Raw genomic sequence first — 21,683 nt, 5'->3', positions numbered from 1 at the left:
CAGCTACAGTCCAGACAAAATAGCTTTAGTAAAACCACACAGTGCAGAAGAGCCCTCACCTGGCCAATCCACTGCAATCAGAAAAGACACGAGAATGGATGTTACAGCGCTCATGTGCATCATTTTTTTGTTTTCTCTTTCCAACATAACAATGGCTGTGTCCCAAATCACTCACTTCCATTAGATATTTTGTATTGCCGTCTGATCGTACAGTAAGTGTAAATACGGTGCTCTGAAAGCTCTTCTGAGCAGGTCACTATCCAGGGATTGTATACCATCACGCACTGTGAGGAAGAAGGAACTTGTTGATGCTGATTTGTCACAACTTCACTGCATGACAGTGACATGATTCAAAGTGACTCGACAAGTTTCCAAAAGTGTTTGTGTCATTTTGCCAATGAGTTCATATCTCGTCTGCTACACAGAACCCCTGACACAAGCAGCAGGGAATGATTTCAAACACAACCAGTTACACAAACACCAAAAAGTTGATTCTGTTCTTCTGGATGTAACGTTTTCAGTGGGAGAAACGTTTGGTCACTCATCCAAGTGACTTCTTCAGTCCTTGGATGAAGAAGTCACTTCGTCTGAAAACACTACGTCCAGATGAACAGAATCAACTTTTTGGCACTTACTTACCTGGATGATTGAGCATGCATCAAGACAGTTACACAAACGCTCACAGAATTGTTTCTGTGATCAACTCACATTCAAATCTGCAGGTTTTCGTTCAAAAAAAGAAACACAGAAGCTGGTGCTTCATTAACAAAGACATTTCTAGTCAGACACCTGTTTCTCTACTGAGTTAACACTAATAAAGGTTTACACAGAACATGTTTTTTGCCTCTGAAACTGTAATTAGGGGAGTTTGGTGGTGTCGTCAGGCAGAAGACATTTTAACTTAATCACAAAAAACAACAAGACAGACACTTTTTTCCTGCCATGAGCTTTATTTTTGCTCCACTTTCCTGACCACTTCTATGAATTCTTTATAAATTTCCTTTGTTTGAATCAGTGTTTTGTTGTCATTTAAGTGTCATTGTTGGCATGTACAAAACTAACAGTGTTTAAGGAGTGTGCAGTGTTTCTTCACAGATGACAGCCAAGCAGTCTTACCAGAACAGACCACACAATAATATTTACTCAGCATTTTAGTTGAGAAGACAAAAACCTTATCAGTTGTACTGATCATCACAACCACAACACGTGAAGACACTATAGCCCGTGACAGGCAAATGACTTGTTTGTATTCTTATGTTATAATATGCAATATGGTTGTTGCTTCTGTTGCTTTATTGGATGAGACGACTCTTATTATTCTTCCCCATCAAAAACTGGAACCAAATGCAGGATGCAGTTCAATTCAATATTGTGAAATGCATTTTATGATCTTGTGACAATAAAACATGTTTTATTGGTTTTGCACAAGATCAAAATGTTTAAGAGGTTTGCAGCACTGGAAATGATCCTGTTCTTCTCGTCTCACAGCTATCTGTTCATTTTCAACAAAGTGTGGAGCTGAATTTGAAAGCTTTCAAAGAGTTTGACTAATTTGTAAGCATAAAAAAACCAAACCTGTCTCGAATATCAGGAAGTGTCCAGTGTGTGACTTTTACCTGAGGCTGTTGAGGTGCGTCTGTAGTGGTCGGGATGTTGCTTTCGATGCGTCCTTGAGTGAGAGGGACTGGTGGACCAGCTTCTCCTCTCTGATTGAGGAGAAGGGGCTGGAATGTCTGGCTTCTCTGAGGCTGTTGAAGGAGGGCGTCCCTCATCTGAACACACAGAGAATGTGCTGAATAATTAAGTCCAGTAGTTTGCAGTTAAATCAAAGCCAATTGTAAAAAGTCATCAATTTCAAGATAAGAAATCTGACAGTAAAGGACTGTTGTTCAGTCTAAAGATCAGGATATTAGAAAATTAAATGCATTAAATGCAACCACAAAAAGGTTTCTCTCTAATGTGAGTGAATCCAACCTCTTTTACTACAGACTCATGTGACTCCAAAATCTGCATATTTTGTTGAGCAATAGAGGCGCCTTCACAGATGGGCCGGGTGCAATAAGGCACTCTATCGGATTCACTCTTTAACTGTGTGCTGATAACAAACAGAATGATGCAAAAAAACAACAACAACAACAACAACAACAACAACAAAAAACGGATTTCAACTGGTCAGATGACAGGGTAGTTTAATAGCTCCATTTTAACTAAACCATGCAAAAAGTTTTTAACTAAACTCTTTGCATGGTAAAATCTTAACATGAGACATTTGCATATGCAGTGCTGAAGTTCTTTTACTGACAGCGGTTTAGAGGAGTACCCCTGAGTCTGTGCTGTGATTTCTACAACAGTCACACAGATCACAGCCGTCACGGGACTTTCACTGTCCCTTATGTATAAAAACTCTTCTTTGTGTGGAAATTTCTGAATCTGTAATCAAATTATGTACCGGTTAACAAGAGTAGTGAACGCATCAGCTTTTCTGAAATGCAATATTACTGATGTGTTCAATATTACACAACTTCTCCAGTTTGTTGCCCCTTGTTTTGTTATATATGTTGCTGGCAGCCAATTCAAAATGATCAAATATACGTTTGAAAACAGCGTTTTCATCTGAAAACGCTCCACGTCCACACTATCGTTTTCAGTTGTTTTCACAGAGTTGCGCGTCCACATTGAAACAGCCGAAAACGCTTACGTTCCAGTACTGCGCATGCGTGAGACGCAAGACGATTCGACTGCCGTTTATTTACTTTCCGGCTCTTTGAAACGTCGCGGCAAAATGTCGAGGAAAAGCACCGAGTTTTTTAAATGGACTACCGTAACAATGAGGTGGAGTTGTTGCTGTGAGTAACAAAAAAAAAAAAAAAGTACAAAGTTGCAAAAGTGAGTGAGAATTAAAGAATTTGAAGAAAAGCTATCTGGAGCATGTACACACTCATATTAATCTTTAATAGGGCTGTCAAAACTCAGAGCAAACAAAACAACTGGTCACATGACTGCATCACATGACTAAAATTAGGGGACCAGACTTATTGGAGAATTTTAATTCATGACTTGTGCAGCTAACTGGGTCCTGGCTCCGGTTCAGATAAACATCTTCTATAAAATATTGTGTCGCGTCAAAAATACTGTAAGATGTAATTTCCACTACAGATTTATCACACTGTGTTTACAGTGGTAGGCAAAATATCTATATGTAATCTCTGTTAATCAGTGAGCGGTCTCACTTTTCTCTAACTTTCAAACATTAAAGAAATAAAAATCAATACAGAGTGTAGCTTTTGGACTAACTCAAGTGAAATTCTTGGGCTTCTATTTGATTATATTGTGCATTTCCTCACCTTTGTTGTTAAACCGAAACAGGTTGACAAAGGAGCTGTATGCAGAGCGGAGGGGAGGTTCATCCTGCTCTGGAGTCAGTGGCTTGAAGTGAGTCAGGTGGGAGGGGCTGGTGGGTGAGATGCCAGCTGGCTCCACGCTCCAGTCCGTTGAGGATGAGGACGAGGACTTGTCATCTGTAGCCATGTCACTGTTCCTCCTGCCATAGAGGGAAAAAGGTATGCACTGAAGAATGCACATGTAAGCAAGAACACATTTAGCTTATTCAGTCTTTAGTCAGTTCCTAGAAACTTACCTGCAAAAATATCAGTAACTGCTGACTATTTTAATTCCAAGATTCTTGCACCTACCCTGCCTAAAAACAATCAAATTGCACGCTCTGTCATCTAATACACATTACACATTTCAAGGACTACACTGTTTTTCTACGAGAGCAGTTTTGCATGATTCAAAGTTCAAAATAATCCTTATATATCTTACCGTTTGTCCACTTTCTGAAACAAGCTGTTTAAGCTCCTCTCAGTTTACAATTAACATCTTCGGACTGGTTGAAAGGGTCTAACTGTCCGAGGGCTTCTGACAGTTTAAACTTAGACACAGCTGGGTGTTCCAACAGGAAAATGATCCAAAACATACATCAAAGCTGATTTTACCATGGACAAAGGAGGTTAATATTGAGCTGCTGGAATTGCCTTCTCAAAGTCCTATACTTAAAACTATGCTTAAAAGCCAGTTCTGTGGCAGGAAGCCAACAAATTTAAATGAATTCTGTCAAGAAGAGTGGTTAAATATTCAGCCAGAATTATACCAGAAGCTTGCTGATGGCTATCAAAAGTTAAAACTTGGTATGAGATATTTAACCACATATTAGTGGATGCTAACAGGGATAAGCTACCCAGGAAAAAGGAAAAAATGATGACCATGGTAATAAAAGTATTTTAGCCATTTGTTTTTGCTTTTCATTTCCTCAAGCATAACATATATGTTTATTTATTGAATGACAAGAAATAGCAGGAATATGCCAAGTGGCAAACTCCAGGCTGAAAATGAAGCCAAGACAGACCTGCCAGAATGGTAGTTCCTCACGTAGCTACTCACCATAAGCAAGTCAAATCCAAAGACTCCAATGTCAAAATGCCCAACTTTAGGGCATTAAAAACTACAATTACAGCCTGACATTGAAAACAAGATGAAAACTGTTGAGCTTTATGCTTTTGTGTCTCCTTCTATTCATTTTCTGACTTTTCCATCCTTAGTGGTGACTTTAAATCCTTGTGTTATTGTGCAACCAAAGTCTTTGCTTAGGGAGGGTATGTGCAGTGTATACAATTTGCATGACCTGGTAGCTGAGTCTGTACTGAGTCTGTGTTATAGGATAATCTGTCCATGCTGGGTCCCCTCAGATTGTACCCAGTAAACCTGTTGAAATAGGCTCAGCGTGACCAACAATTGTAATAGTGGTGACAGGAAGTCTGTATGCCCAACACCATCACCACCAATGTTGAAACTGATGACACACAGCCTTGTGACTGCAAACTTCAAAACAAGAGCTCAGATCCTCACTCTGTGGTGTAACCACTCAACTCCAGCAACCATTTCAATGTATGCCACAGTGAACAAGGAAGTCCACATTTTAGGGCAACCTGTTTAATTTCTTTCAAATAGTATATTTGGAAAAGAGTCTGCTAATAAAGAAGAAATTATCACTTCCAAAAAAGAAGAAAAAATAAAAAAATAAAAAAAAAAATAAAGAAGAAATTATCAGGTTTTTTACTTTGATTTTTTTTCTGTAATTCTGAAATTTCTTTTTTTTCATCAACGGGAACAACATCTTTGTATCTCCTTTCACACACTGCTGTTGCAACCTAAAGCTGACATATCTAACATTTGATCGCTGACGGTCCCACACATGAACTCGACCTCGTGACAAGAAAGACTCTCGGCTGGTCCGCATCCGCTTCTTAAAATTCTCCGTGATCAAAGCTTAAAAGCCGATACCAATCTCTTTTTTACTTACCTACTCAAGAAGGCCACGGACTTTGAGTTTGCAATACAAGCCATTTTAGATACTAGTAGTGAAAGCAGAAGTAGCAGAGGCACCACATCCACCACCTTATCATGTGATCAAAATAGGCCGAAGCGTCACTACAGTGTCCTGACACGACCAAGCCCTCAGCCCCATCAAAGAGCTAAAGATTGCTGTCTTTGGATACGCTCATAGACTGCACAGATATCCATCACCATTTTCCACATTTTTTTTCACTAGTCGTCAAAGTTAGCCACTAGCTCGCTATTAACTACCTAAACTAATACCTTTTACGTATCTTATATCACCAGATTTTAATTGTAGCATATTGACTTTATAATTACAAGTATCTTGAAATGTCTTTTAACGAATTAGTTGTTTTTTGTAGGCGGAAACTATGACTCAACTCAAGCCGTGCTGATCAACTAGCTTGACGAACAGTACAGAAGCAGCTACAACTGTTTTTAGCCAAGCTAGTTAGTACTAGCTTCGTATGCTAACTAGCCGGTAGGCTCTACTGGTCGTAAAATCTGGGTAACTGCCGTGACAGCAAAAACTATGAATTACCCGTTCACTATAGGAGACTGACATCACTGTATGGAGCACCTCCGCTTTCAAGGCAGCTGTAAAACACCTGGAGGAAACCCCGACTCCTTTGAAACACCAGACAGACCTATCCAATCGACTCCCACCACTGGTTGTGACCAGCCAGGCGCAAAAGCCGAACATAGAGACGGCGATGGAGGCGTTCATTAGAGGATGGCAGCCAGGCGGCAGTCTCCTACTTTAGCGGTGACTAAAAGCAATGTTGTTTGAACAGGGATGTCTCAAGTGCAGCTAAACACATTCAGCCATTACCTTACTTCTATTACATTTTTATGGCTATTTGATTCTCCATACAAATAAACAGTAACAGATACACAGGGTAGCAGACTGAGTCACATAGCTATATGAAAGACAGTAAGCAAAATAAGCAAATTACAAAATAATTACAATTAAGAGATGTATATAAACACACATACAAATAGGGGAAAGAAAAAAAGTCTACAACAGTCTAAACCACAACAGCAGTCAAGCTGATAAGGTAAAACGCTTCTCGCTAAAGTCAGTACAACCAAATAAGAGGTTTTTGTAGAAAACTACAAAGTCTGACCAACTTTTACTAAAAATGTTGTGGTATTTATGTTGTTAAAAAATGCCGCTGTACTTATTCTTATTGTTCTTCATGTAATTTCTTCTTTTGTTTTTCCTTTTGTAAATGGATAACTCATACAATGTAAAATTGCATTTTTTGAGTGAAAAGGGGAACATTTTGTGGATTATTTCTATTTTTATTTATTTAATGTCACAAAAGTGTCTCTTCTGTGAGCTAAAACTTTCAATTTTATCATTTTTGTCTTTTCCTACATTCAGCTTTGTCAGACAAACTTTGTGTAGCCAAACTGTTCGAAGACTAAACCTCTGAATTTAGTCTTTTATATGAAATAAGTTGTTATCGGTTTATTTTTAATATTAGTTCACTCTTAACCAGTGGCGGAGCGGGGGGGTGGCTTACTGGGCTTAAGCCCGGGTTGTTTTTTCAGAAGCCCGGGGTCTTTTGGAGTGTAATTTTTTCATAGTTAGATGCCTGGCTGACAACTGTATAAAACAAAAAACTACACACAATATTCGAAGCACATAGTGCACACTGTGGGAATTTAGGACTGTGTGTAAATCCCCCCTAATATTGGTATGATCCGAGCTCAGACACTAAGCGGGGCGGGGCAGCTGCTGCCTGCCAGTGCGCTGTTGGAGAAACGGAGCTAGGCAGACAGACAAGAACTGAAGTTTGACCAGGTTCCAAAGCAAATCATTTATACTGCACTTGACCCATATTACTTACTTGCTCTTCAAGTGAATCAACAAATGGTGAAATGAAAAGCTGAAAAACAACAATGCTGTTTCTTTAGAGAGTCTTAGCTTACATGTGTGTTTATTTCATATTTTCAGTTGTTACCCTCCACGGCTTAATAAATCGGTTTCAGTAATGTACTGATATACAAGAATGGACATAAGGAGCTTCTTTCAAAGAAAAAACTCTGGTAGTATTTTATATATTATGCTTTGTATGTTGTTCAGTATATTTCATGTATATGCAAAATAAGAGGAATTTCAATACACAGCAGTATATTCACAGTTTAAACCAGATATTTACATACACTTTATGGAAAACACAAGAACATTTTTTTACTGTACAACATCAATTTAGAGTAAACTTGTTTTGTTTTGGATAAATAAATATTGAAATATCTTTTGAATTAGTTAAATGTCAGAATAAAGAGAGACAGAGCTCTCTATTTTTATCACTTATATCAAATTTAGGAGTACATATACACTAAGTTTATTGTTAATTAATTAGAAACTCCAGACGTTCCATTCTGAGCTGAAGAAGCTTCTGATAGGTTAGTAGAGTCCATGTGAGTAAATTGGTGGCACAGCTGTGGATGCATATAAGGCAAAACACAGAGACTGTTTCTTTGAAATGGGAAAATCAAGAGCTATCAACCAAAACAACAGGAAAAGAATTGTGGAGCTCCATAAGTGTGGCTCAGTTTTGAATACAATTTGGTGCCATTAAGAAATACAGATAGTTTCTCTCTTTACTCTTAAAGTTAACAAATACGTTTTTTATATTTATCAATCTAAAAAAATAAACATTTAGTCTGATTTGATGTTACAATTAAAAAAGTGTTTGTGTTTTGATCTGAAGAGTGTGTAAATATCTGGTTTCAACTGTATATTTGATGATTGTCAGCACAAAGAGGGAAAGAGAGGAGAATGAGGACAGAACAGAGATGGAACAAGAGCAGATGAGACACACATGTTAGTCAAATGGTTGTTTACCAAAAGTATCACCGTATCATAGGTACTCATGTATCTCGTACCTAGTGTTTCTTTTTAGGTTTGTTATTTTTCAAGTTATACATTTATTAAGTTATGCAGGCTTGTTTGCACAACAAGGCTAAATAATTATATAAACTTTTCTGAATCTAAATAGTGGACTTTGGTAGAATTAAAAAATAAGTGTAGTGCAGGTCTATGATGATTTTTAGTGCTACTATCATCTAGTTCTGATTCTGGTTCTGTTTTGGTTAAGTCCTCAGTAGTCCTGATTTTGAACTGTTGTAGTCCTGTTTTAATTCCGGATCAGTTCTGGGTCTGGTTGAATTGGGGTTTAGTCCTCGTGCCTTGATACAGCCCTGACCTTGTTCTGCCTTGCTGCTTAATTAAAAAACTAGTTTAAGTTGTCCTGCATATGTGATATATTTTTTTCCCTATATGAAGTCATTCTTTTTTGAACAAAACTCAAAACAGAGCCTATTAATCTTTCAGTCATTTCTACCCCCCCCCCCCCCCCCCCCCCAAAAAAAAAAAAAAAAAAAAAAATCCCACATGCATACTATCCTTTAGGGCTAAGCCCTGGGTGTTTCAAATGTCTGGCTCCGCCTCTGCTCTTAACTTAAGTTTGTCAGTAAAGTTAAACATCTGCGCTAAAACCTGGTGACTTTTAGCTTTGAGCTGCCTGACAAAACAAGTTCGGGGAACAGCATACATCGTTTCTGATTGGTTTTCAGATTGTTGGACACGCCCTGTAACGCTTGCGTGGAAGCCCGGCTGACTTTTTGTTTATGTTTAAAATGCAATCAGCAGCGTAACATTTTTATTCAGTAAAGTCACGATTAGCCTTGTTTGAATCGATTTGAACGTCAGTTTACGTGGCTATGAAGGGTAGTTACTAAGATTTTCCAGAGGCAAGTCTTACCAGTGGCTGAAGTTACCGTAAGTTTTGACCAAATTGCAAGAATACGCCGGTTACACGAACGTGCTAGCAGATTTAGCCTAAGTAAGCTAAGCTAATGTTAACAGAAGCGCAGTGCAGACAAATTATAAAAAACTTCCGGATTGTGAGCTGAGGTAATCACATATCTTATGATTGTTTTATTTAAAAACTATTACTTAATCACAGTGGGTTACATGGGTATTTTTTTATTGTTGAAAGCAGGTACAAGACGAGTTATGTAAGAAAAAAGATATCCAGACAGTTTAAGGAAAACATGAATCCTTGACAACGTACAATGAAAGAATGTGTCGGTTTAGTTATGCTACTGCATGATTTGGGTCGACGTGTCCTGTAATAGAGAAGAGTCACTGCAAATCTTCACCCATTGAGAGGTACATATTGAATAAGTTATATACTATAACTTATATGATAACTTCGCTTATGGGAAGTTTGACAGTGATGGGATGAAAGATCTAATGACAGAATACATTTTGGAAGAATTGTTTCATCCTTCAAGCAGAGGGAGGGGACACTACAAGCTGCTGTGGTGGCATGCGGTGGGCTACATCTTTATAAGATTCGCCTCGTTTTTCCTTTATATTGTGACCCGTTTGTTTGTGATGGTTAATGTAGTAGATACAGAGTATTAATAAGTTATTCTTATGAAAAGAAACCCCAAACTGTTAATGACAAGCACTTTTCAAATTTTATAGTCATTGTGCCAATAAACCTCGTCCACATTGTCATGCATGATTTTTAAGATAACGTTTGGTTGTTAGTGGCTATACCATCCTCTGGTTGCCTAGGTAACCATCTGGCATATGCACTCCCTCACATACCAGTCAACAGTACCTTTTACCCTCATTGCTGCCTGCCTCAGTGGGTCGTTTTAAAGCTGAGAAAAGTTTAACTCGTGATTTGCCCCCATTATTAAGTCACCATCATTTCTCTATACTTTATACGGCAGCGGTGGGTAATTAGTTTTCCCAAAGGACCACATAAAAATTTGGCACTGTTGTGGTAGACTGCAGCAATAAGCCTATAAAGAGATAAAATCAATTTTGAGCAGAACCGAGTTAATCTTATTGCTGTGGGCCTCCAAAACAGTCCCAGTCTGTCATGTGTCCCCTTTGGATAATTCATTGCCCACACCTATTTAGATGGCCACAAATAGTCTGCCCCAGAGCAGCTGTGGCTACAACTGTAGCTTGCCTCCACCAGTGTGTGAATGTGAGAGTGAATGAATAGTGGTATTGTAAAGCGCTTTGAGGGCCCCGAAAAGCACTATATAAATGCAATCCATTATTATTATTATTATTATTATTATTATTATTATTATTATTATTATTTCAATAAAATTCGAATCACCTTTTCCTGTGTGGATGTCCCTTATGATATGACTTAACTGGTGATATCCAGTTAGCAAGTCAGAAACCTGCATGTTTTTTCTATTAGCCATCAAAAGGTGACCACTATTTTTGTAAAAAAAAAAAAAGAAGTCTGGTTTCAGAGAAATTGACTTGAAGACAGCAGAGCCTGACTGATATAGGATTTTTAAAGATCAATACTGATATTAATGTTTGATGATTTAAAAAGCTTTCTTTCATTCAGACACACAAAATATAAACAAGTTTCCCTAATATTCCTTATGAATCCTTACTAAGATAATATAACAGTGCATTTTAAAAATAGTTTTGTTTACTGTCACAACTAGCTGTGAATTATGCGTCTGCATTCTGTCCGACTCTGCTTGGATCAGCTGGTTGTTGTCTTTGTGGTGTTCTACACATTGTACAACGTCAACACTCTTAACAGTTTAATTTCATAGCTGTTATAAATGCTGTTATAAGAGCTAAGTTAGACTAATATTTAATATATTGGTCGGATTCTAGAATTTCACTGATTTATGACATCTATAAACATTTTTTGTTGAGTTTATTGTCTCAGTCACTAGTTTTACGTCATATTAAATACAGTATGTTTTTCATTTTCTACTATTTTTGTCCCATTTGAGTCAGAAGAGAAGATAAAACAGAGTGAAGCAACTTTTAGCCAATAACCTAGTTTCTCAGAGCAATATTGTGTGAAATTAGTCTCAAAAGGTTGACAAATGTATGTGATATGATTGACAAGCATGCATTAAGTTACAAATGTCTGTAAAGATTTGGTTGTAATTCTGAATACTCACAAAAAATGGTCCAATCCACACACAAATGTAGGGCAGTGTGAACACACAGAAAACTATTTTACAAATGCAAAACCTGAGTGATATTTACGCACACATATTTAAGTTTAGCTCCACAAATCTAATCATTTTCTCTTTCGGAAAACTCCCTGCATGTAAAATGCCTAAAGTTATTTGCTTTGGGATTTTTGCTCACAAAAATATGAATGCACATATTGCATGATACACATAGAACATCACTTTGCATGTGAAATTCTGAGGATCTTCATACTGCCAGCTTCCCACAGATCCACAAATATAAACTGCATTTAAGTGCTGCTGAAAAACTGGGACCTGTGGGTTCCCTGTGTTTAATAAATAAATAAATAAAATGGGTGTTTATTTCTAAACAAACAGAGGAGTTCATCACTTCTTTACTACAAATGATACATTTATCAATTAAATATGCCATGCAGTAGTATATAATAAGCTGTCACACCTTAGTGAATAATCTTCCGATGGGAAATCATTCTGACAAAATGGTGATAGTTTAGGAACAGCAGACATACTCTTCAAACTGTATTGCTGATACAGCTGATTTGATAACAATGATCGACTGTTTATTACGCATTCAGATAATGTTAACATTAATCTGCTGTTATTGAGGAATGATTGGATGAATATGAAAGTGTTATCTCACATCACTGGGATCATTTCTATATTCAAAATATACAACAGCTTAGCTAGCACATATTCACTTCAGAGGATGAGCCACAGGAATGTTCAACCAGGGTGCTCTCCCATCTTCAGCTGTGCTCTGACCCTTTTCCCAGCAGAAGATCGTCCACTAAGTGGCGATAGGTTAGTTAAGACATATGCCATACATGCTAACGTATGGCACATTTAACTGGTAAATTGGTAAAGTGGATGAGGGGTAATGAACTGTTTTGCTTATTTAGAAATAAATATGTGTTTTATTTGAAACAACAAGAATCCGCTGGAAGCCCAGATGTCCCAGTTTTCCAATAGCACTTGAATCCAGCTTTCACTTTTGGACGTGCAAGCTGGCAGTGTGAAATGTGTCTCAAAACTCCACATGCACATGCAGCGTGACTTGTACACATCAGGTGTTTCTTGCACGTGTATTTAGCGATCTGTAAGCAAAGGAAATGAACATTGCAAATATTTGTAGTAAACAAAAACAATCAGTTTTGATAAGTTGAACTTGAAAATGTGTGCATAAATGGTCACTGTTTATTAAGGGTTTGATACATGCGTTTGTACAATAGTTTTGTGCGTTCAAATTGCTCTGTATTTGTGTGTGGGATTTGTGGGTACTCAAAGTTACACACAAATCTGTGTTTATGCTTGTGGATCATATCTTACATGGCTGTAACACTTTTGAGACTAAGGCTATGTTCACACTGCAGGCGAAAGCGCATCAATTCTGACTTTTTTGACCCTGTGCGACCCATATCCGATCATGGTTTGACAGTGTGAACAGCACAAATCCGATATTTTCAAATCCGACCTGGGTCACTTTCGTATGTGGTACTGAGTCCGATACATATCTGATGTTTTAGAAAGCGACTGCTGTTTGAACGGTCATGTTGCATTAAATCCGTCTTTTACGTCACTGACACAAGACAGACGCCAATTATCAGCGCCCTCGCGAACGCTTCCTGGCCAACCAGTGAAACTGTTGGGAAGACAACGTCGGAGAAATGTGAACATTTTATTTATACTGTATAATCTGCAGATTCTGACAGAAATCTGCATCCTTTGAAGCACCGCTCCTCTAAAACAGCAATAAGGATCATTATTAGGTTATTTACATTATTATGTAAATAACAAAATAACTTTACAACTTAAAGCTAAATTGGGAAACGTAAAGTCTGAAACACGTCTTTATATTAAGGTCCATCAGTCAAACAATCCTGTTTGGTCTGGGTCTAAACAGAGCGCGTTGTGTGTGACGTCTTCTTTTGCGCATGCGGGCTGCTTTGAGCGTTCACACTAGAGCGCGTTTGCTGTCACATTTTATTTGTAGTGTGAACAAGCAGACAAAAAAATCAGATTTGATCAAAAAATCGGAATTGAGCATTAAGACCTGCAGTGTGAACGTAGCCTAATTTCCCTCCATAGATCCACTGTCATGTCCGATTTGAAAATGCCAAGATGATCAGGCTGATGCTTCACATCAGGACTTGACTAAGCAGTGGATGATGCCAGCATGCCTATGTCTATCTTTTAAATACAGTTTCTGGTGACTTGACAGCATCACAGGAAAGACAAACACATGCATGCTGCTGGGTGTTCTTAATTACTGTGTACAATGACTAACGTGTGTATCTTTTTCAGGTTTTTGATCGAGTCTTCCTGTTCATCTGATAATGTTTTCTTTGAAGACTATGATGGCCTCGAAGGCTACCAAGCAGACTTCAACTGCAGCATCCAAGATAAAAAATAAGCTTCTCAGTGAGTCTGTTTGCTTTTTTTGGATCTCAGAAATTTGCTGAAAGAAGAGTTCATGTAAATGCCAAACACAAATACTGTCGTGTTTCCGCACCAGATACCTCGTCCTTCTTCAAGGTCTCTTTGAAGACCAACAACAAAGCCTTAGCTCTGGCCTTGCAAGCTCAGAGGAGGAGAAGCAGCCAGCTGGAGATGGAGGTCATGTACCTGCAGAAACAAGTGGACGCTCTCTGCTTTGAATTAGCCACCAAGAAATACAAGCACAGAAAACTGGTGCGTTTGTCGTTTGCTTGTGTTCTTCTACAGCACTAAAATTCTGAGTAGACAGTTACTGGTCATGATGCAAAGAAGAGTGCAGCGATGCTCCGCTGGATTGATTGCATTGACTGCAGAGCGTCTTGTTTTCCTCTTGCAGCTCCTTATCTTGAACAACTTCCGTAGTAATGCTTTGCAGCACCTGGACATGGTGGCAGACCTGTTCTCTGACAGCGTAAGGATTTCATTCAATACATATTTACAGTTTCTGCGGCATATTGACATATTTGTGACATTTTGGTGAGTGCTGCTGAAAAATTTACTTAAAACTGGCACAATGCAGGGTTTCCTACTGATGCACATAACTTCAGAACTGTTCAAGGCTGACAAACTCTTAACTTCTACAACTCTACAACTTATCTTTAATCTTTACAACTTGTCAGCTGACAGATGATTTTTTTTTAGAGCCTCACCAATACAGGATTTGAAAGACATGTAATGATACTGATATTTGATTATTTAAAAATCCATATTTGTTTTTTAATTTCAGGCACAGAAAACAAATTTCCCTAAACTGATCCTTTGTAGCTAATTATGAGTCCTTATGACGATAGTATGCACAACAAGTCGTGGATTACTTGTTTGAGTTCTGCCTGACCGCTGACGGACAAACTATTCAGTGTCACTACTATAACTGGTTGAACGGTTATTATACATTTTAATTTATCAGCAGATAAATGAAAATGATTATCAACAGATTGCTAATATTGGCTGATATATCGGTCGGGCTCTAAAAGTTTCCCATAGCTACTTCAGATGTGTAAGAAGCTGCGCATGATGTGTGCTGGCTTGCAGTGATTGTAATGAAATATTGGCTGCACTTCTGCAATTTAGCATCACACACACTCTGTAATGTAGCGCTGGCAGTCAAACATTCATCCTCTGAGGGGTTAATGATGCACCAAGGAAAAGATTAGCAGTGACTTGGCAACTGGAGACCATAGACAGTCAGTGACATTCAGAAACAGCATGAAATAACTGCTGCTGGTGTGCAGTGTTTGGGTCCCAACTTGAACTATACTTAATTTCACAGTGAGACTTTAAGATTGATTGGTAATTGCATTGGAGGATTATCTGGACAACTAAGCCTGGAATGTCAACGAGTGACCAACTGTCAGCTATGAAATGATGCGGTACAAGTGAATCGCTTCCTGTGTGAACATTTCTTGGATCCTAGGAAAAGTTTAGACGGAAAGCCACTTAAGTTTGAACAAAAGTAGAAGAAAATGCATTGCAATATCAAACCATACTAACATTTGCTTCTCACAGGATTCTCAGAGCCTTTCAGGAGATTCCCGGATCTCGTCTGGTGACATCAGAATGGAAAATCTTGCAGCTGGAAGGTCAGAAATGAACTGAGTTCACAGTGATCGGCTCTTTGCAATGAGAACCACTGATTTAGCTTAGGCATCTCTGAATGGCATTGACATTTCTTTTACACTTTTCAGACTTGCACTCCTTTTTTATTAAGGTCACTTCAGTGACGCCACCTAAGTGTGTCAGAATGTGTAGCCTGGTCATGTTTCCATAAAAGTCAGTGACAGACTTAGTAACATTTATCACTTTTAAAAACAGCACATTATTGAATAGACACGGACAAGAATACAATGTTTATATCTTACTGACAGCTTCAGTTGCTTTTCTTACACAGTGCTGTGAGAACGTATTTGCCCCTCCCTGTTTTTTGCATATTTGCAAAAATAAAAAACCAAAAAAACATTTTTCAGGTCATCAAACAAATTTTAATGTTGGGCAAAGTAAATAAAAAATGCAGTTTCTAAATGATGATTTATTCAGGGAAACTATCCAAACCCACCCAGATTTATGTGGAAAAGTATCAGCCTCAACCCACCCGTTAAATCGAGATTAAGTGTTGGGAGAATGGCCTTAAGGGGAAAAACCAGGGTTTTATTTTTCACACTTTAAGACCCATTTTAGTGTTATACACTACCTCATTTAATGGTTTGTCTTTATTTTTACTACTTTTTGTAGTAAAAATAATATTGTAGATAAAAACTGAAGACATCAAATATACCAAGCAAGATATGTGGAATTATTTAGCAAAAAATCTTAAAAAAACATCTAAATATGTCTTATTTTTTAGATTCCTCAAAGTATACACTCTTTGTTTTGTTGACAGCGCTGCAAACCCTCGGCCTTCTCTCAGTGCGCTTCATTATGTAGTCACCTGAAATGGTTTCACCTCACAGGTGTGCCTGTCAGAGTTGATTCTTAATGAGGTTGGGACCATCAGTTGTGTTGTGCAGAAGTTGTGTTGAACCTTGGATTAGAGCCCAGATAGATGCCACACAGAGTTGCAGTAGAAGACACATCTCTACATCAGCTGTTCAGAGGAGACTGTGTGAATCAGGTCTTTATGGTCAAACAGCTGCTAAGAAACCACAACTAAGGAAAAGCAACAAGCAGAACAGATTTGTTTGGGCCAAGAAACACAAGGAATGGACATTAGACCAGTGGATATCTGTGCTTTGGTCTGATGAGTCCAAATGTGAGATCTTTGGTTCCACCTGTGTCTTTGTGCAGAAAAGATGAATGGATGTTCTTTACATTCATGGTTCCCACTGTGAAGCATAGAGGAGGAGGTGTGATGGTGCTTTGCTGGTGACACTGTTAGGGATTCATTCAAAACTGAAGCCACACTGAAACAGCATGGCTACCACAGCATCCTGCAGCGTCATGCCATTGAGTTTGCGTTTAGATCAAACATGTGAGCTATGTGCTACCTTCATTTTGCTTGAGGAATATGGAGCATTTAACTTTTCAACTCCAAAAAGGAAACACAGCATTTGGTGATGTCTGCCAGTTCTAGACTTTAGGCGGTCATTAACTAAAAAGGATTTTCAACAAATTTGAGTATTAAAAGCAATCTTATAATTGGTAGCTTGTCAAATTACTTTTGAGCCTGTGCAAAGTGTGTCATTGTCCAAATACTTTAGGACTTGACTGTAAAATTCTGTTTTCAGTGACAGAAATGTTTGCGCATGCACACGGCCTAACAGTGGTCAATTTAGCATTTACTTAAAATACCTTAGCCTCGACATAGAGCGAGATCTTGCTCTATAACAACAAGTGACAAGTGGATTATCACACGTTCTGTTTATGCTAACCTACTGTATACTGTAGGTTACGGTAATATTTGTCAAGTTTGGGAGACATTCTTATAGTTGCATAGGGTCCCCCAAAATATAGCTGCAAGACATCTCAATATATGTTACCTGATGCACTGTGAAAAGTTGCTCTACTACTTCCATTAACAGTGTGGAGAGAAGCTGTGAGAAATGATGATGATAATAATAATAAAAATAACAGTGTCAGACTGCTGTCACTAAACCAGAGTGTGAAATTTTTTTTACCTCTCAGCTGCAAAAGAGCTGATGGAGTGTTGTCATCGCCCTGTCAGGTGGACCCAAGCTTGTGAATGCAATGTAGGATTTCACAGTTGATTCCACAGATGCATCTCCTAAAAATCTCAGACAAGTTTGAGTCTACCAGGAGGCTGAAAGGGTGGCACCTGCATTCACTAGTGAGTTGAAAGAAAAAAAAATTATATATATTTTTTAATATCTTGCCTTTTTGTCCCATTTTAGTCAGTTACCGCTGCAGACAGATGTTTCAAGGAATTTGTGGTGTACCAGCAAAATCACAACATCTGCCCTGCTTGAAAAAACCATCAACGAGGACGTCTCCACTTTTCCGAATACATGTGAAAAGTCGACTGATGTTTGCAACGGTAGGCGTGATTTAAGCATTGAAAGTTTTAGTGTTAACTGTAAAATGTTGATGATGTGAAATGCTGATGTACTCTGCTTTTTGTGCAGATAACACAGAAGCTGAAAAAAGGCTGTCCACCCAGTGTGCACAGGCTGCCCACATAGAAGCGTCTGGCATGGCTAATACTCCGAGGGAAGATGTGGAGAATCCCTCTCAGTCCCAGGCTGATATTCATTCCGTCGTCTCTGTTCAGAACAGTCAGACTTGTGAAAAATCCACACCATCCCTTTCTGGAGATCAGAATCTTCCCAGTGTCTCCACCATGGAAAGTGAAACACAGCTTGGCAAAAATCAAGAGAAAACTGTTTTGCTCAATGCAACCATGGAGATGACCTTAAGTGAAGCCACTGAGATAGTCACTGTGGAAACCAAAGCGAAAAAAAAAGTCAGCTCTGGCAGAAAGGACAAGGAGCAAAGCTGCAGCTCAAGTATAGAAGTGCAGAAGTCTGCATCTTTGTTACAAGCACATAAAAAGCCGCTGAAGGATCAAAGTACTGCCACTGTCACTCGCATTCCTAAACTGGGCAAGCATCAGAAAGTATCAAAGGATAAAGTCAAATCTTCTGACCGCACTAACATCTCAAATGTAGACCAAATGGATGTGGAAGATTACTTCTCTGATCCTAAAATGAGGTTTTCAAGCACCAGCAGAAGTGTGGCTGAAGAAACAAGTTCCAAAATAACATGCAGGAAGTCCAGAGCTAAAGGAAAGTGGGCCTCTTCAGTAACCAGGAAAAGTTTTTTCACTGTGCCGTCTGGTGAAAGTGAGGGCAGCCAATCCCACCAGGAGAAAGTCCAAAAACCTAAAGCGGGAGACGAAAGCTTACAGTCTCAAGTCTCTGAGGACGCTCTGCTTTGTGCACAACCAGAGTCAGAGCATGCGGAGCGTCTGTCCTTTAGCAAAACTAATACTGTGACTAATTCTAGGGGAGGTCACAAATCAAGATGCAGGGAGACATTTGTTATCTCAATAACCGGCGACAGTGACTCACCAGAGCATGATGTGGCGCCTCCTACAGGATCCAGTTTTCAGGCAGAAGAAGCAGTCATGAGGAAAAGCGTTGTTGGACGTTTAGAATCAAGCAATCGTTCAAAGACTCGGCGCTCTGGGAAGCGATCCTGGGTGGCCACTCAGGACTCTGGGAACTGTCAAGAAGACTCAAGTAGCGGTGACAGTGGTGAAGCACTGCCACTAGACTGGCAGGCGGCTTTAGGATCACAGTTTCAAAAACCTAAAAAATCCAGGAGAGACAAAACAGGGCAGCCCAGCAGGAACAAAGTGGTGCAGCGAGAAGAGGGTGATGACTTGTTAGATGACAAGACGAAGAAAAAAGACAACAAAGACTTAAGATCTGAGAGTGAAACATGTTATCTTCCTGACCCTAGAGACGCCTCCGCTCTCTGCCTTGATTCTGAAATTGCTAAAGATCAATTACATGATTTACAAATGCTCGACTCACAGTCTGTCATCAGCGAAAAGCATGAAATCTTTGAACATCTGAATGATTCGCAGTCCAGGAGGGATTCGAGTCCCACATCATCTAGAAATGTATTCATGCTGAACACAGCCACGGAAACCAGATATCCCAGGAAGACTTTTGTTGTCTACAGACGAAAAACTAAGAACAGAAGTGGATGTAGTTCTGAAAACATCACCAGGATGTCGAATGCATCGGACACCTGCAGTCACACGGTGGACACCAGCGACCAGGCAGTTCATCAGAATGTGGGCGACCTGCTGATGGATGAGCTGCCGCCGTGGCTGGACGTGGATAACAGCACAGCTCACTTCGATGTGGACTCTCTACCCGCCACTCCAAGCAGGGAAACACCAGGCAGGCTCGCGACAATTGGAACGGCTGAAGCCTCTCCAGGTGTGGAACAGTCTTTATTTACAGCAGTGCAGTCTAATGCAAGCACAGCTCTGTCATCAGCTCTTATGTTACTGAGTTTGTACATTTTTAGCTTTCATTTGTGACAGATGGGTAATAATTGTACTTTGTTTATCACTGAGGTCATAGCAGACAAAGGTCAAAGGTTCAATACCCTGTCACTTTAAGACATTAATGTTTGTGGCAAATGTCCCCAAAACATTTATCTGAACAGAAAAGTATATACATAAGGACAGATTGTGAATTTGGCTATCATAATGCAGTATAGGGCTGTGCGATATGATCAAAATCTCATATCCTCATATCCATCTATCGTCCCAATAACGATATAAATCACAAAAATGTAACATTTTCTGTAAATTCTGTGAATTTCGGGCAGCTCGGCTTGCGTGAAGTGTTTCCAGCTGGGCGTCGCGTACCTGGAGTCGAGTGTTTTAACCAATGTATGAAACGATACATTTTTAGACATAAGTTGTAACGGCCGCCATTTTCTTTGTGAGTATTTATTACACGGCGTGCGGCGGGGAAAAGCCTGTTCTAACGTTTGAGTCTAAGGTTTATTTTTTAGCACCTGACGACTCTTTTTTTGCTTCTCATCCGTAAACACTCTGCATACTCTTTCACGTGATCCAGTTTATTTTGAAAAGTCTCAACAGGATCTTGAGCTTTATTGTGAAAGGTTTATGTGGAAAATAAACAAGCGGACACGCGATGGTTTTACCGTCGTTGTTGCTAATGACAACGCATAAAAACAGGCTCTTGTCCGTCCGTAGTGTGGTTATATAAAATATAAGAGAAAGAGAGAACTTTAACAAATTAATATAGCCACTACAGTGACCATCAAATCCATGAAAAAATATTGCCGTAAACAGTTTATTTTGCGACACCACAAAACGAACGATAGTGTAAAATGAAACGACAGATGTTTTTATATCGTCATCCGATATATATCGTTATATCGAACAGCCCTAATGCAGTATGAGTAAATGTAGAGGGTAGCTGAGAAGCAAAGCACAGAGTAATATGCATGCAGCATGCTATGATGCTGTGCTTAGCAGTACCTGTTTGTCCCCGCAGGCAGAGTCTTATCGACAGTAACCAACACTTTGACAACACCAGACTGTGAAAATGGAGAGAGAAGCAGGAGACGGAGACCTGGGAAGGGTGCCGTGAGTTACAAGGAGCCGCCTCTCAACAGGTGAGGATGTTTCTGTCTAAAATCTGTGGCCCTGCGAAAACCCAGAACAGCACAGTATTAACCTCATTTATGTTTTCTATCAGCAAAATAAGGCGTGGAGATAAATTCACTGACACCACATTCCTGAGTTCTCCTGTGTTTAAGGATGGCCGGAAGAAGAAGAAGATGACGACGACTGCCAAATGATAATTTGTCTTTTTTCCATTTTACTGTTTTTAAAAGTGATTTTAAGCTGTTTTCTTATTAAAGTTGTTTGCTAAAATCATTTTTCTACAGATTCGACCAGAAAGTATTGTGTGTCTTTAAGTGCTTTACATTTCACATTAAAGTAGAAATTTGAAGTATTTGTTCTTGAGTCTTTTCTTCAAGCTGTGTTCTGCTGACACTCAACAAGACAAAGTGTCACTAAAAAACTATTATAGTCATTATTGTTAACTTCTGTAAAGAGAATTTCCCAAATCTGGTTTAAAATGTATATCTTATCTTTAATGCTAGCACAGCTCAGTTGATGGACTTTTAGGGATTTGGGTTTTTTGTTTATGCACATATATCACATGTATAGCATTTAGTAAAAGTTGTGTAATTTTTAGTAATGTCAAACTGGCATCAAAAAGGAAAAAATATATACCTCAGGGACATTGTCATATTGTTAAATGTTC

General features: G+C 38.9%; 2 protein-coding genes across 11 annotated transcripts in view; one reads left to right on the top strand and one right to left on the bottom strand.

Moving 5' to 3' along the window:
* pikfyve (phosphoinositide kinase, FYVE finger containing) overlaps positions 1-6,091 on the bottom strand; it is a 31,053-nt gene extending 24,962 nt beyond the window's left edge. For 5 of the 6 annotated variants that reach the window (XM_085249393.1, XM_085249394.1, XM_085249398.1 and 2 more), the window contains exons 1-3: positions 5,360-5,719; positions 3,345-3,541; positions 1,617-1,772 (exon numbers count right to left, since the gene is read on the bottom strand). In XM_085249393.1, the coding sequence (XP_085105519.1) occupies positions 1,617-1,772; positions 3,345-3,541; positions 5,360-5,403 (397 nt within the window). In that variant the 5' untranslated portion in view covers positions 5,404-5,719. Of the gene's footprint in view, positions 1-1,616; positions 1,773-3,344; positions 3,542-5,359; positions 5,720-5,935 lie in introns of those variants that run through there. The other variant, XM_085249397.1, reaches the window with a different exon arrangement.
* sgo2 (shugoshin 2) lies at positions 5,888-21,362 on the top strand. 5 transcript variants are annotated; one of them, XM_085249403.1, is made up of 9 exons: positions 5,888-6,160; positions 13,714-13,830; positions 13,925-14,100; positions 14,243-14,317; positions 15,412-15,485; positions 17,751-17,893; positions 17,982-19,808; positions 20,904-21,024; positions 21,108-21,362. In XM_085249403.1, exons 2-9 carry the CDS (start codon positions 13,746-13,748, stop codon positions 21,208-21,210), a joined length of 2,604 nt encoding a protein of 867 aa, XP_085105529.1. In that variant the 5' UTR covers positions 5,888-6,160; positions 13,714-13,745; the 3' UTR covers positions 21,211-21,362. The 5 variants fall into 5 exon arrangements, with proteins under 5 accessions (XP_085105529.1, XP_085105527.1, XP_085105525.1 ...); XM_085249401.1 differs by lacking the exon at positions 5,888-6,160 and adding an exon at positions 8,957-9,159; XM_085249399.1 differs by lacking the exon at positions 5,888-6,160 and adding an exon at positions 8,959-9,187.
* Positions 21,363-21,683: the final 321 nt, after the last annotated feature.

Source organism: Mchenga conophoros, linkage group LG16 (assembly GCF_057382185.1).
Source record: "Mchenga conophoros isolate Kocher_MC1m ecotype Shallow Benthic linkage group LG16, M_conophoros_male_GT1.1, whole genome shotgun sequence".
Lineage (NCBI taxonomy): Eukaryota > Metazoa > Chordata > Actinopteri > Cichliformes > Cichlidae > Mchenga > Mchenga conophoros.
This window is presented reverse-complemented; position numbering and strand designations above follow the sequence as displayed.